The 15,660-nt window shown below is 30.1% G+C and overlaps 1 protein-coding gene across 2 annotated transcripts in view; it reads left to right on the plus strand.

Annotated features, from left to right (window-relative positions):
* The window catches only part of LOC143192898 (cyclic nucleotide-gated channel alpha-3), a 223,821-nt gene extending 208,484 nt beyond the window's left edge, over window positions 1–15,337 (plus strand). For both annotated transcript variants that reach the window (XM_076398689.1, XM_076398690.1), the window contains exons 11-12: window positions 6,356–6,542; window positions 9,930–15,337. In XM_076398689.1, coding sequence (XP_076254804.1) covers window positions 6,356–6,542; window positions 9,930–10,023 — 281 coding nt within the window. In that variant the 3' untranslated portion in view covers window positions 10,024–15,337. The remainder of the gene's footprint in view (window positions 1–6,355; window positions 6,543–9,929) is intronic.
* Window positions 15,338–15,660: the final 323 nt, after the last annotated feature.

Consider the following 15,660-nt stretch of genomic DNA (forward strand, 5'->3'; position numbering starts at 1 on the left):
TGTAATTCTTCGCAGAACAGATTTTTCGAGAGTCTGAAAAGTATCCAACGAAATGTTGTTCCAATCTTGTATCAAAACATCCACCAATTGCTTCAATTATGTTAGGGATGGAAATCTACTCCTCACTCTCTGTTCTAAAACTCTCTATAATGTTTCAATTATGTTCAGGTCTGGCGATTGTGCTGGCCAGGGAAGGTGTTTAATGTTCCCCCATGCTTAACTATAGGAAGCAGACGATCTGTATCCATATCGTTTGTTGACTGACGGAAACAATGCAAGACGTTGTTATAAAGCCTGATTTGCTTCAATTAACGATCCTTTCTAACCAAGTCCTTCGCCTAAATTGTTCAAATAGTTGTAGTGTTCTTTTTATACCTCACCAGATACAGATAGGAACCTCAAATGTTCCGTTTTGGTATATATGTTCCAGGTTACCTGGGATCTCTTGACCTATTTATGTTACACAGCGCAACTAACGTGGTACTGAATATTCTATGTATTCCGTGTGATGGCTGGTGACGTAATCTAACGAGTGATACATTTATAATATAAGGATCTCGCTTATAATAGAATAGGATTAGACTGACATAGAGTGTTGTTTGTGCAGTCGATTCATTATTCAAGTCAATTAATAGTCTTTATTTTAAACTCTACATGTTTCTTTAACTTTTATACAATTGGAAATATTAAAAAATATACATTTCGACACAATTTGTGACAAAAAAGATAGTAATGCATAGTTAAGATAATATTGATATACTTCAAGTTACCTACAAGAGTCTAGCCTCCATTAGTATAACTCCGACATTAATGGTTATCCACAGATAACACCACATAACAGCACACCAATTCAATATTTGTCGCATAGCATCTAGAAAAGCCCCTTTACTAGGCTTCCTCGTTTTTTGAGTTTATGGAATATCAGAGACAGAGGAAATTACTGGACGAAAAGAATTGACAAAAAAAAAGAATGTTGTTTTACCTTCGTTGCGCATAAAGTTGTAATTGATAAAAGAATTTGTAAAACCACTTCCCATAGATGGAGTTTCAAATACATGGTTTAAAAATGTCCCAGACTTTCAATATAAAAGGTAAAGGAAAATATTTTCGTCGGATAACTGACACACTATTCATCACGATTATGAAGGATGCCCAAAAAGAAAGGTGGATTGCTTTAAAAGATGTCATAGTAATATTTTTAGCCAATCACATTATAAACAAATCATCAAATGAATGATAAAAGGATTTCAAGGGTTGGGATGCCTAACGAGTCTAAAAGTACATTTGCTTTATTCTCACCTCGACAACTTTTCGAAAAAATAATGTGATATATTAGTGAAGGAGATAAACGATTTCGCCACGACATTAATGAGATAGAAAAAAGATACCAATAAAAATTAAACGCCTCAATAATATACTACTGGTGGATCCATTAGAGAGACCAGATTCTTTCCAAAAGCAAAAACGTACTAGAAAAAAAAAGGTTAATGGTTTCTAAATAAAACACTATTTTTCAATACTACTCTCGTTTACTTTATTATAATAATTTGTTTAACATATTTACCCAAATTGTCTAGAAACGTGTAATTCTATGATAAAAAAGAAAGTATCACAAAACCTAAATAGTTCTTTTTTGCGACCTATGTTAATTAAAATTACCCACCAAAATTATTGACATTGATCTCGCAAGATTTGAAACTGCAGGGGTATGTTAACAAGCAGTCACTCAGTAACTTTAAGCTCAACAGTCCATGACAGAAATTCAGCCTTATCTATGCGAGTCACTAAAAATCAATAAATATTGAATTTCATTAATAACTCACGAACTTGTTTCAAATTTTTTTTTGTAAAGTAACTAAATTATAACAATAATTTTCAGACATTGATATTTAATTTTACTATTAAGAAAATTTGATTTTGACATGTGACATGTATGCAATATTAATATTAATTAAAAATCAATTTGCTGATTTCTCTTTGCAAAAAACAACAATATAATATGAACTAATTATTCACGAAAATTATTATTATCAACTTATGGTTTGCACATATACTATATCTTCGACAAATATATGAATCCATTAGCATGTTCTATTCTACACTGTCTTAATTAATACGGTAAAATCAAATATCTAACAATCCTACCATGCTCGCTGAAAATTGTTCCTTATTCTAGAGATGGAAACACAATACGAATGCATAGCTATAGCTCGAATATTTCATTATTCGGTTACAGTTGAGCTTGCATCTATGAATATAATGATGTTGTCCCATTTCTGACATAAGCTTCTTAACCATTATGGCCTTACCTCAAAGCCGTTAAATCCAAAGAGGGTTAAGCAACCCTGGAAATGTTCTGATCAGAATACAAAAGGGGTTTATGAAATAGTTATTTGTTTATTTCCTAGGCGTGAACATTCGCGATAGTATCCATATAAAATAAAGTAACCACGGCCTTTTTCAAAATAATAGGTATATATAATATAGAAAAATTTTATATATTTTTGATCCAATATCACTCTGTAATCTCATTTATAAATTTGATATATTTACATCTTCATTACATTAACAATATCCATCAATAGTTTTTATATGTATTTTATCCTTGATAATATTATATATACTCAAAAAAATAAAATTTATAAAAGTTGATATTAATTTATCCAAACGTATGAGAATATTCCCGAATTATATTCGTCGTTCTGGAAGTCCTAAATAGCAAAATCTTGACAAAGACTGTATCATGTAAGGAAATATGACTGAAGATAGGAGCACCAGTTGACGGACTATTATATTACCTACTTCTCCTAGATCGCCTATGAAAAGGACATACAGTTCTAGTCCTCTTGTATTACTGTCTTGTCCTAATCAAAGTGCTTTCAAAACATTTTCAAACTTTTAATATAGTGCTCTCTTACTAGATCTATATACCAACAAAAATGTGTGACTATATTTTGTAAATATAAAATATTAGGTACTTGCATGTATTCTGACTAGAATTCTGATTATTGATGACTTCTATCATGTTCTAAAAACATTTCCCATTTTTCTTACAAAATGTTACCGTATCGAAATGTTTGTACTCTTGATAACTCTTACAACTCTTGGTCATCGGTAACTTTAATGTTAACATCACAGAGACCATGGCTCAAGTTCAGCCTTTATCCATGGGGCAGACTCATAGAATGCGAGATAATAACTCGCAAACTTGTTTCTGTTATTCTGTGGACCTGGTCAATTGCTGAATGTTTGTTAATAAATCCAAACTGGTGTGTTGGTATTAAGTTTTTTCTCTCTATGATCAGTTTTATTCTTTTCAACAGGATATTTTCAAAAACCTTAGATATCACTGGCAGCAGTTCCATAGGTCTATAGGTTTTTATTTCGTTTGGTGGCTTCCCAGGTTTTGGGATCATTATAATTCCCGCCATCTTCCAAATGCCTGGGACATGTTTTAATCTAAATGCTGTATTGATCAAGTTGGCGAGTTTTATAATTCCCCTTTCTTGGTAGTTTTTGCAGTAGTTATCCTGTTATTAAATCGTAACCTGGTATTTTCCTGCGGTTAATGTCAGTTTTAATAACTTTGGTTAGTTCCTTCGGCGTAACTAATTCAATCATCGAATTCTCAGTTTCTCATGTCCGGAAAATTATATTCAATATTAGTTTCGTTTGGTCTTTAAATCAAATAACAAAAGTAATGATTGTCTAAAATTCAATCTTGAAGATTCCATGATTAGTATCTGTATACACCGAACACATCAACAACACTAAATGGAAAACATATTATGTCATATTATCACTACATAGTATAAAACAAAGTCGCCTTTTCTGTCCCTATATCCCTATGTGCGCTTAAATCTTTAAAACTACGCAACGGATTTTGATGCGGTTTTTTTCAATAGATAGAGTGATTCAAGAGGAAGGTTTATATGTATAATACATGCATAATATACTAAGGCAATATTGCTAATTTTAGAGGTTTCTAACGTGATGTCGTAAATTAACCTATTTTTTTAGGCTTATTTAGCAATTAGCAAAAACGCTGCCTAACCCTACGAGTTAATTATACATAGTACGATCAAATTAATGTACTACAGTATTGTACACCATAAAAAGGTCTACAAAAAAGTCCGCGATGGTATATGTTTATCTTTTAGGGATAACCCACATTAACCATTTTTATTGTTTACTTTTTACGTGAGAAAATGGCTTATTTACGAAGCTATTTTAAGCAATACGGCATTAATCCTTATCGAATTAAGTACCTTAAATACAGTGTGCAATTAATATAGATCAATATGGTTCCTTACAGCATGTAAATTAAACAAATATTTTCGGAGATATTACAAATTTAAAATTTGCGTTTAAAAATGTGTAATGTAATAAAAATTGTATGAATTTAGATATTCCAAAGATAGCAGGAAATCTTCATAGTAAGTATAGGGGAAGAGGAATTGTTTTACTCCAAATTTAATGCGTGCAGGCCAAGGGCAGTAATGAATGAACCAAAAATACTGGATCGATTTTAATCATGTTTTCATTGAGTGACATAGGCATATATATTTTATGCCCGTGCAAAGTCGGAGCGGGCCGCTATGTTTTTATATACAACGTTCATATTTTTTCTGTAGTGTATTTAATTTAGTATCAGCATTGCACCCGTGCGAAGCCGGGGCGGGTCGCTAGTGTAGAAATATATTAAAACCATCAAATTTAACAGCATCATACATTGTCATTATCATATATGATAAATCTCAACATACAAGTAAGCACCAATTATCAATGCATATTTTAAAAATGTTTAACTTTTAAATAGTTCAATGTAACTTTTTAGAGTGATTTATAAATGTCATATTAATGATATTTTTCATATGTAACACATTTATATTCATAATTCAAATACTAGTTACACGCCCTTTTCAGATATGTTTCTAATTTAACGAGATATGTGAAAGAAACGTTACAGAGATTGTTAGGAGTGCCTTAATGATAAAAATAAACCTGGAAGCAAAATAAAACGAAGACGTGCTTGATTCACTGAAGTGAAACAATAAAAATAGAGATTCTCCCTTTTTAAAATAAACATGGCCTATTACCTACCTGGCAATATTTCATTGTTAAGAAGATAAAGAAAACAAAGAACGGCGTACAGGCGGAATAAAATATATAACAAGGAAAAATCGGTTTACTTGAAAATGTAAGGATGCATTTAGGTTTGTTGTAACACAACCTTTTATTTGGAAATCGTTTGGAAAAGCTAATAAATGGAAACATTTCATCTACTATCTTTTGACTAAATATATGAGGTATAATAAATATTGTATATTATTGGGTAATATTACTATAAATAATTATATTATCTTAGGACCCAAATACTGCTATCAACGAAATCAAATTCAAACAATTAGAAGTGAACAAGTACTAAGCTAACTGTCAGATTTTTTTTGATACTTTTTTACACTACTTCTTAAAACTACATATAAATAACAAAAATAGCATATTTCCAATTAGTATTGTTGAGTTATTCAGCGTATATGTTCGGTAATTAAGGACATTCATAACTTTTATTGTCTGATTTGAAGAAATATTGCCGAAGCAAATCAAACTTTTTCATTAAATTATAGTGATGCTGCTTCATCATATCCCAATTCTCGGATATTGTTTCAACGATTTAAAAGTGGTGATTTTGATATCAATGACAACGGACGTCTTAGAGAACCAAAATAAAGTCACAGGAAAACTTGTAATGAAAAATCCATCTAGTACGGCAATCCTAAGTACAAATGTTAAAGATTAGTTTAAGAGTGCCATCCACAGCAACACCAAAGCGGAATAATCAGACCCAAAATATATTGCTGTATATATAAAGGGATCAGCAAGGTGTAGTAAATTACAATATGCTGAAACCAAATTAAACTGGTACTACGGGTTTCTACCGACATCAATTTAACAAAATGAATAACGCATTATTGCAAAATTAATTAAATTCTATTTCGAAAATGAGATTAAATAATTATGTCTATTTAAACATCTGAATAATGATTATTCTCTTTTTAAGTAAATAAAGACCGCCTGCTAGTATGCTATTAAATAGAGATTCAAGTGAAATACAAAAACTGCTGACGCTTACAACAACATATAAAATTAATTAGTAAACCAAAATAATAAATGAAACAGGACTAATTAAAATTCTTATGATTATGTATATATATATATATATATATATATATATATATATATATATATATATAAATATATATAGAAATATAATCTTATGATTATATATATATATATATATATATATATATATATATATATATATATATTTTTATTTTTTACTATTTTTATTTAGGTACAAATATCAACGGTAGCGAGAGTATGACTCAACTGGTATCTGGCAGGACCACACCTCTGATAGCATCACACGAAGTATTGGAAAATGAAATTAAAAGACTAAGGGAACGACTACAAACCGTTGAATCAGAAAACGCCGCCATGAGTGTCAAACTCAGTCAACAACAGTGGGAATTGGAACACAGGTAATAATTAATAGTTAAAAAGATCGCGCCAATCATTTAATGGTTTCTGAGTATTTTGATCATATAAGGAAAATATCTCGATTGAAAGAGTAACACTTATTTGTTAAACTCTATAAAAAATTTGTATAAAAACTTATAACGCGATATTAAAATTATACGCGATATTTTTTTATGTTAATACTTTAACAATTTAAAGTTGCTGAATATGGTTGATGCTGAATTCATGACTTGACATTGCTTATTTAAAAATTTATAATAATAATGTTGAATTTGCATGTCCCATTCTTCATTAAACTTGTCGTTTCAGGTGATTTCATTACCGACAGAGTAATATATGGTGTGCTAACTTCCCAAAATGTTACAGCCAAGATCACTCAAAGTAGAGAACATGGCTAACGTAGCAGACCTTTTTAAAAAACGTTTTTTGTACAATAACCGAAAAAAAATTTATAAGTTATATCGACCAGTATGTAGCAACATTTCACAACTGTAAAGCCAAATTTTTATGCCTGTTTATAAGATGAAACCACACAGATAATATCTGAAACACGGTCAAAAACACGGAGAAACCTAAGAAATTTTACACACATTTTTCCACTTTTCGGCAAAACGTAATAGTGCGTTATAAATAACTTCTCTCTTAAAACTATTCTACGTAAATTCATATATTATCAGATTGGCCATCTGACAACTACAATATACTACACCCAAGGCTTCTAGAAAGCTGTTAAACAAGAAGCATCAGGTCGAAGGCAACCGTGACTATATATTCAAATGGAGATTATTGTCTTATATATGATCAGGGCAACGTAAATTCGTATCGTTTACAATGTTCCGCTAAAAATTATTAAACTTTTTGGGCATCTTGTATCATCTATCTTTTAGCTGATAATAAGGCTATGTTCGCTGATACAGATATTCAGGCTTCTTATACTCTGCATGATATAGATCGCATTACAGGGTCATATATCTTGAAAATTGATGGAGAAAAGACTAAAATATTGACAACTAAAGAGCTCCAATTAGAGCAAGTCAATCAATAATTTAGAAAGAGAAAGTAGGCGTATACTGCGGAGCTATAAGCCGATATCTAAGATGGCGTGCATATAAAGATGGAAATATTAAAAGCAGTACTCTGTAGGGCATCAAGACTTGGAAACTGTTAGTCTGACATCTTTAAATATTAACACCTCTCCTGGTTTCCTCTCCTCTACCTATATCTTAAACAACGGAGTCCCTCAAGGCTCCGTCTTGAGTCCAACGGTATTTTTAATAGCAATGGTATATTGTCTCTTTGCGGAGAATATACTAGTATACTGTTAAGTCCACCAACCTAGAAAAGAGACTTCTACAGGGAGCTATGAATAGACTATCGATATGATTCCCATCAACCGGATTTCACATGTCTCCTTCAGACTTTTGTCATCTATTATTGCCGCAAACGCAGATGCTTTTGTATCACTGTGAATAATGTTCTATTCCTGCAGTCAATCTATTTAGATTTGTGGAAGTCATATACAATCGTTGACTCACCCGAAAGCATCACATTTTCAAAATAAAGAACCGGTGTATTCGTAATCTTTTCATGTTTCGATATCTAGCCCATTGCCCCACAGGTGCTAATCAGGAAGCTATAATGTAGTTCTCTCCTATAGCATGTTACTTACAAAGCTATCTCAGTAAACTTGGTGTTATTCCAAACTCGCTGCTCAGAATATCGTTGAGTGTCTTCCGAACATCACCGAAAATAAGTTGCTGCAGCCTTACATGCACTATTCCTCTCACATCCTGCCTAAATCACCTCCAGCCTAGTCTCTACACGCACTCATCCTCCTGCCACCGACCGCCTCATCTATATCCGCATACCCAGCACTTCCTACATTTTATTTGACTTATTTTCGGAGGCTACATTTAGCTCCCTTTATTTACTCCCTATTCAATTTGCCAAAATTGAATAGGGAGTAAATAAAGGGAGCCCATGACCCCTCTGGGCTTTCACGGCTTCTTTTATAGATACTTGTCGTACTCGTTTATACTCCAAGAAATAACCCCCTCCCTATTTCACAAGAGCATAATCTTTTGAACTATCCCTCTGCACGAAGTAGAGGCACATTTATACTGACTGACTTCAAATCCAGTACAGGGCCTTGTTTGAGTATTTATGGACAAACCTGCCTTTTCAGGCTTTCTGAACAAGGACTCATACCCACAGCTGAACTAAAATCCTTTCACTGGGCTCTAAAATATGTACAGTAAATGGCTAATCCCCTTTGACTCCTATAGTTCGCTGAATTGCTTATTTGCTGACACTAGTGTAGATCCTCTCTCACGTTTGGGATTCTTGGGAATGAACATGAACATATAGAAAACATATGCATTCACACTTACTTACTTTATTTAAGATTCGGGCTAAATAATTACAGAAATACCCTGGTGATAATAATATAGTCTATTCAAAGTTTTTTTTATACATACGTCATCAAGATGTTTAATGTATTGCCTGTCGTAATTTGTAAATTCAATTCGGAATCGGACAATATTTTCCATCTCATTTTATTCCAATTAAAAAGAGAAACCGTGCTGTCTGATTAGTTCGAACACGTAAACAAATGAGCCTGTCAAAGTCATCCGGTTGTCAGACAGACAGAAAATTCTTGAAAGCAATAGTGATAAGAGGTTATAACCCTAATTTATATGTTATTGTACCTGTATAATTGACTGTAGTTTTTAGATATACTATAATGTTAAAATAAATTATATTTGATAAGCTTTTTGTTCAATTATTTTATTTAGATTAGAATTTCGATTAGATTAGAAAGCCAAACTCAGAGTTGATGCGGCAATATTGCGACGTTGGATGTCACAAATATAAATGACGTATGTACAAAATAACTTTGAACATATTATAGGTTGATTTCTACAAGATATTGATTATTACCATAGAATTTAACTCATATAAATCGTTCCTCCTAATAATTATAATTCCTTCTACTAGAATCTACTCCAACTTCTATTTCCTACTTCCTCCTAATATCTATAATTCTACTCTTAATAATTTTTTTTTGTCTTTGTGTCCTTCAACTCTTTTACCCCTTCCTACCATCCTGAATATTGGACATCTCGTTATTAACATTAATTTTATCTATACATAAATCATTGTTTGTCATATACTTTAATTTGTTATATAAATGTTATTTATACATATATTGTATCTTTGTATATAATATCCGGTTTTAAACACAAAAACACAATTGTATAGTGGCTAATTCAATAATACTGACTAATTAAAAGCGACAAAGAAAATTATTGTTTTAAGTTTAATATTTATTAACTTAGATAATGAAGCAAATTATGATTATTAATCATTGTTCTTTGCGATGATTTCAGATTAGCCGAGATCGAATTGCAAATTTGCGGTTCCCGATCGAGCAGCTCGCTGGAGCAGGAAGATTTGGAGAGGAACCGGGAGAGCATCATTTAACGGCTGGACGCGCTGCCTCACGCGCTGCGCGCGCACCCCTCCCTCATGGTGCAGTTCATCGCGTGACGGCTGGAGCGCGATCCTTTCTCATCAACAGCGTAGATCGAGGATTATACTAACCTAACTGCAAAGGAGAAAATGCAGTCAAAATGACAATTAAAGAAAACGGTCAAAAGACGATTCCGTAGCAACTGATTGCGCTATGAAGTACAAATATTTGACCAAGTGTTCAAGTTCAAGTGTTTGTATTACTGCCAAAAGCGTTTGTGACACATTTATTTATTCATTTGTGTTTGTCAATTTAACATTATAAATTATCTACAACCAGAAACATAACTTACGATATAATAGCATGATGCTAAAGAAGTTACTTATAAAATAACGATTGAACATAATCATAAACATGCCAAGATAAATATATCTCAAAAATATTTAGTTCGTTATTTCTTATTAATAAGATATTCTTATTTATATATCAAGAATTATAGAAACTATTTTAATTTGTTTGTTTTATTGTCAGTTCTAAAATATTTTAGTAATTTTTGTTATTTATTTTAAAAACTATGAAATAAAACTGACTAAAACTTATTTTAGATTTGAATTCTTGAATATATAACTTATTAAATATAATATATAAAATTTCTTGCATATTACATCGTCAGTTCTGGTGCTGCTGAAGAAAACCAACCATGCAATTATTTATTAGTTTCAACAGCAATACTTTTCGTTAAAATATTCTACGAACTTCAAACTACTTGGCAGATACAATTGAAACCCGACATAGTATTTAAACTTCAAGCGCAATATCAAGAGTGTTAAATGTTAAATGGACTTTCTAGTGATTTATTCATAATATAAAGGACGTGTTTACTAGTGAAACGCGTAATGACTGCCAAAATATTATGAACTTTTAAACAATTCTTTGATATTTCAATTTACTGGCATATCCCTTTGTATTTTTTATCGGAAATAAACGCATTCCTGTACTGTAATGTCGAACCGCTATTTAAAAAATACAAAGGCGATTACTTCAAATCGTTCAAGACAGAGATATTGTGATCACAAATGAAGGACACAGTGAGAAATACAAGTTACCTCTAAACTATTTTAGTTTAAATCGAAAAGAAGATGAACAAATTGCAAGGAATAATGATCAAGTGCCAAAGGTTTTCTCTATCTAATTAACTAATAGTTACACTATCACAGTAATGACTTAAATTTAAATATTTCATAAGCTATAAATTGGAAAATAGTTTCATCAATTTTCTTCAATTGATTTAAATTATTATGGTAATGGATGTTCTACTTAATAAAATTATTATGCATTTGGTTGATGACAATATTTGGTTGATTTACAAAATGCTGAAATTTGAATAAAACATTCTTAAAAAATTATATATTTGGGATGAAAATATGCCATAACAACAGTATTATAATATTACATATAGATAATTTCCAGATGACAAATATGAAATCAATAGTATTGTAAGAAATATTATATTAAATCAATTACATAGGAAATAGGTGAATCGATATCGCAACCTCCCTTGAAGTAACATTTGAATATTATGAAAATCTTGCTTTATCAATATTATCTTGTATTTCTTTTTAACAACTCAGAACATCTTTTACCTTTCTAATATTTCATACAAATAAGCTTTATTTTATTTCCTTCTTTTAAACAGGATCAAATCATTCTAACTTGCTGATATATAAGCTCTGATTATACTGCAAATTAAAACACTACCAACATACCAAAGCAGGAAATATGTATGAACCTATTTGATATTGCAGTTTCGTTATTTAAATGTAAAAATGTCTTGTTATTTTAATCTGAGGACATTCTTTCACCTCATATATGTTGCCAAATGGATTAAATGGTGCTTCAATGTAAAAGTCATTAGCAACAATATTGTACGACGGGTTGTATATATATATAGTTAAATTAATTAAAGCATTTGGGCAAGAAGTCATTTCTCTAGCGATTATTTGGCAATGAGCGCTTAATAACAAATGTGATGACTCTATTTATTATTGAGCGCTGTAAAACAACAACTCAACAATTGATAACACATATCTTACTCATAGCATCTATTAAATGCGATTGGTTTTTGCATTGGTTTCTTGAGAGAAATAACTTGGCCAAAATTGCTTATTAACAGACAACATGGTACTAGTAATTGCAATTATTTGTAAATTAAAAACATGTATATAATAAATTTGTGGTACGGGTTTAAGATACACACTAAGACTAATATAGTTTTTAATTTCTAATTTATTGTTCATAAATAACTGTAACGTTGCTTATTAATATTATTCCACAGTATATGTAAGTACTTTGGTATATTTAAAGTGTATTCTATTCAATTAGTTATTTAGTATATTTGAACTTCTTATAATTTTCTAAATTTACCTAGTAAAGTCAACTTTATTATTTTTCCGATAAATTTAGCTTGCTTATATAACTGTGGAAAAGATATGTTTCCTTTGTACAATATCAACTAATTTCACTCTTCTCCGAAGTCAGAAAAGGTGCATGTAAAAGGACCAAATTTGTCTTTTATTTGTAAAGAAACTCAGTGTCTTGTATGATTTTTCCAATTCTACATTATATACACAGTGAGTTAATGTGAAAAGTAACATTTTGTATAGTAAATTAAAATACAAGACACATCTTGTACACACCCTAAACATTTTTACTGCCACATTCGAAATAATAAATCTTAAAAATTTCAAAAAAAATGTTTCGGAACTGGAGAAACCTTGATATGATATTTTAAAAATAACTTGTAAAATTCCTTCACATTTTTTGTTAAAATAATATGTTCAATAATCTCATCAATTAAATGTATCATTAGATCAAATCATTATCATTCTTTACAAAATACGAAAATCTAGATATTTACTAATTAATAAATCAAATCAAGGTTTTTCTTCTTCATACAACTACTAATTATAGACATTAGATCTATATCTTAAAATGGAAATTTAGTCTTTCTGACCATTTTGCTTCTCTGAAACTGTTCTATAATACATTGTCAAACTACCGAGGATAAATCCGTTAGTATAAAATAAGTAAATAATCAAGTGCTAAATCAAGTTATCTCTAATTAATTAATGATGCAAATAACAAAAAATAACATAAATAAGTACATTTTTAAGTCGAAAAATTGGCCAATTACCAATAACTGTAAAAGGAATTTAATGTCATGGAGAAGAACAGAGAAACTTCTTTATGCCAGGCAAAACCAATATCCGGATATTTTTTAGACTAACAATTTTAACATTAATAACTAAAACGAATATAAGAATTCGGATGAATCTGAAACCGAATTAATTAAGGGCAATGTTTTGAAATAATGTGGAAAGATTCTAAACCTAAATAGTTTAAAATTTGTTAATGTAGGAGTTAACATCTTCTTGAATGTCGCTACATAGAGGCAGGTGTTACGTGAGTGTTGAATGTTGTAGATTTTAACTGTGGTTGTAACAAGCTTAAGCTTACGGTTTCTCCAATGTTGAGTCCTGCAATTACAAATCGACAGGAAATTTTCACTTAAATGGCTATCTTTAATTAAATATTATTATTTTCGAGAATGAATTATTTTTTTCAAAAATTAATTAAACCTATTTAGAATTGACCACTTATGATGAATATATTTAACAGATTTCTTATAATAACCAATCCTTATTAAAAAAATAAAAAGCCGTTAAGAAACAGAAAATCCTGATATAGCCAAACCGTAAATTTTACCTATAATCACATATTCCTGCAAAACAATTCTCGAAGCAAATAAATACTAAAGTTTTACTCCATGACCCTATAGGCGCTTCGAAATAACATTTAAAACCAGAGAAACAAAATTAACTCAGAAATTATTAGCCGCACAACCTCCATATCACGGCTTTCTAATAAATCGAGCCAATTTAGCTTAAAGCAGCCCCTAATTAAAGATAACTTTGATGTGGATTTTAGTCATGTTAGTATAAAATTAATCCCCTACAGACCAAATAATTTAAGGCATGTGAAGTGTACTTTTCAGTAAAATTATTATATCATCGGTACACATTTACTATTTTCATGGGCCACCTGATGTATCTGAGATATTTTGGCCAACGATATTTATTTTACCATTTAAATGAACAAATTGGTAAGCGTTCATTGTATTAATTTTATTTGTAATGTTTAAAAATGTATTTGCACTTGTTATTTTTAATTTGTTATTTTAAACGTGTTTAATATGTGTACGTTAAAATATTTTTTCTGTGAAAGTTATGTTCGACTCGAAAATGTATTTTCATTTGTTTGTCTCTAATATTTTATTCTTGAATTATTACTTTAGAGTATTTATGTCAATACGAACAGAATTTTATTATTATATATAAAAGCACTAGATAATATTATAAAAGAATTATTTAATTATTTGCTTATAATATTATTTCAAAATGTGCATTATAAAACGTAATGTATTTTTCTTAATTACTGAATATTTTATTATTTGTTACAGTTTGAATACAAAATCAATGTCTTTGTGCTGCTATGTATATAAACACATAAATAAACTAATTTAATTTGTTTTTTAGAAACTAATTTATTTAGATAATAAAATTTTTAATTACATCGGTTGATTTTTTACATGCAAAGTTGGAAGATTTCAACGTATTATGATGTAAAATGATTTACTGAAAGGTACCAAAGAGAACAAGGTGTACATTGCTTAAGCATATAATGAATAAATTTTAATAATACTAAGAAATAAGATTTGTACATTTTTCTGTTGAAAAAAATACGATTTGACATTCACTATGAACGTTTTTAGATAATTACGAATTGAATATATTATAGAAAACAAATTTTACTTAAATATTAAATTTACTAGGTTGCGTATATTTAAATTTGTTGCTACGTTGTTATTAGATTTTAATAAATAAAACAAGTTAATGTTGTTTCTTGCAACAAACCGTCGACGAAAGGAACTACATGTTGAAATTCATTGTTCAACGTCTAATTCCTCATTTAACTTCATGTATTATTAGTATTACCAGTAACCATATATGATGTACTTGTTGCAAGAAACATATTTGTAATTATAATGTTTTATTATTTGTAAAACAGTCTTATGATGAAAATAACAATATTTTTGTCCGGCTCATATCAAGGTCAGCATTCGGTCGATTTTAGACGTGATGCTAATTGTGGCACAAAATAACTGTGAACCATTTGAGTAATACTTCCTTTGCTGTGTGCCAAAATTTTGAGATTGTTATATTAAATTAATAAATATAATTCCCATTAATAAAAAAATACTCATTATTTCGTTGTCTTAATAGCCAACCTTTGTATCCTTCACATAACCTGAGTTTCATGTTAAAACAACACCACATTTTACAAAAAATTAAAAACGTATAATGCTTAAGATTTTAACTTTGACTAACTAAAGCTAACTCGTACTAAAGCTAAAGCTAACACAAAAATTAAAATACATAATATATCCAAAGAAGTTTTGATACCTAGGCTATTAAGATGTTTAATGTATTGCCTGCCGCAATTTGTAAATTCGTTTTAGGATCAGACAATATTTTCCTTCTCATTTTATTCTAGTTAAAAAGAGACACAATTCTGTCTGATAAGATCGA

Source organism: Rhynchophorus ferrugineus, unplaced genomic scaffold (genome assembly GCF_030347505.1).
Source record: "Rhynchophorus ferrugineus isolate W39M unplaced genomic scaffold, kcgeb_rfMv2 rfM3, whole genome shotgun sequence".
NCBI lineage: Eukaryota > Metazoa > Arthropoda > Insecta > Coleoptera > Curculionidae > Rhynchophorus > Rhynchophorus ferrugineus.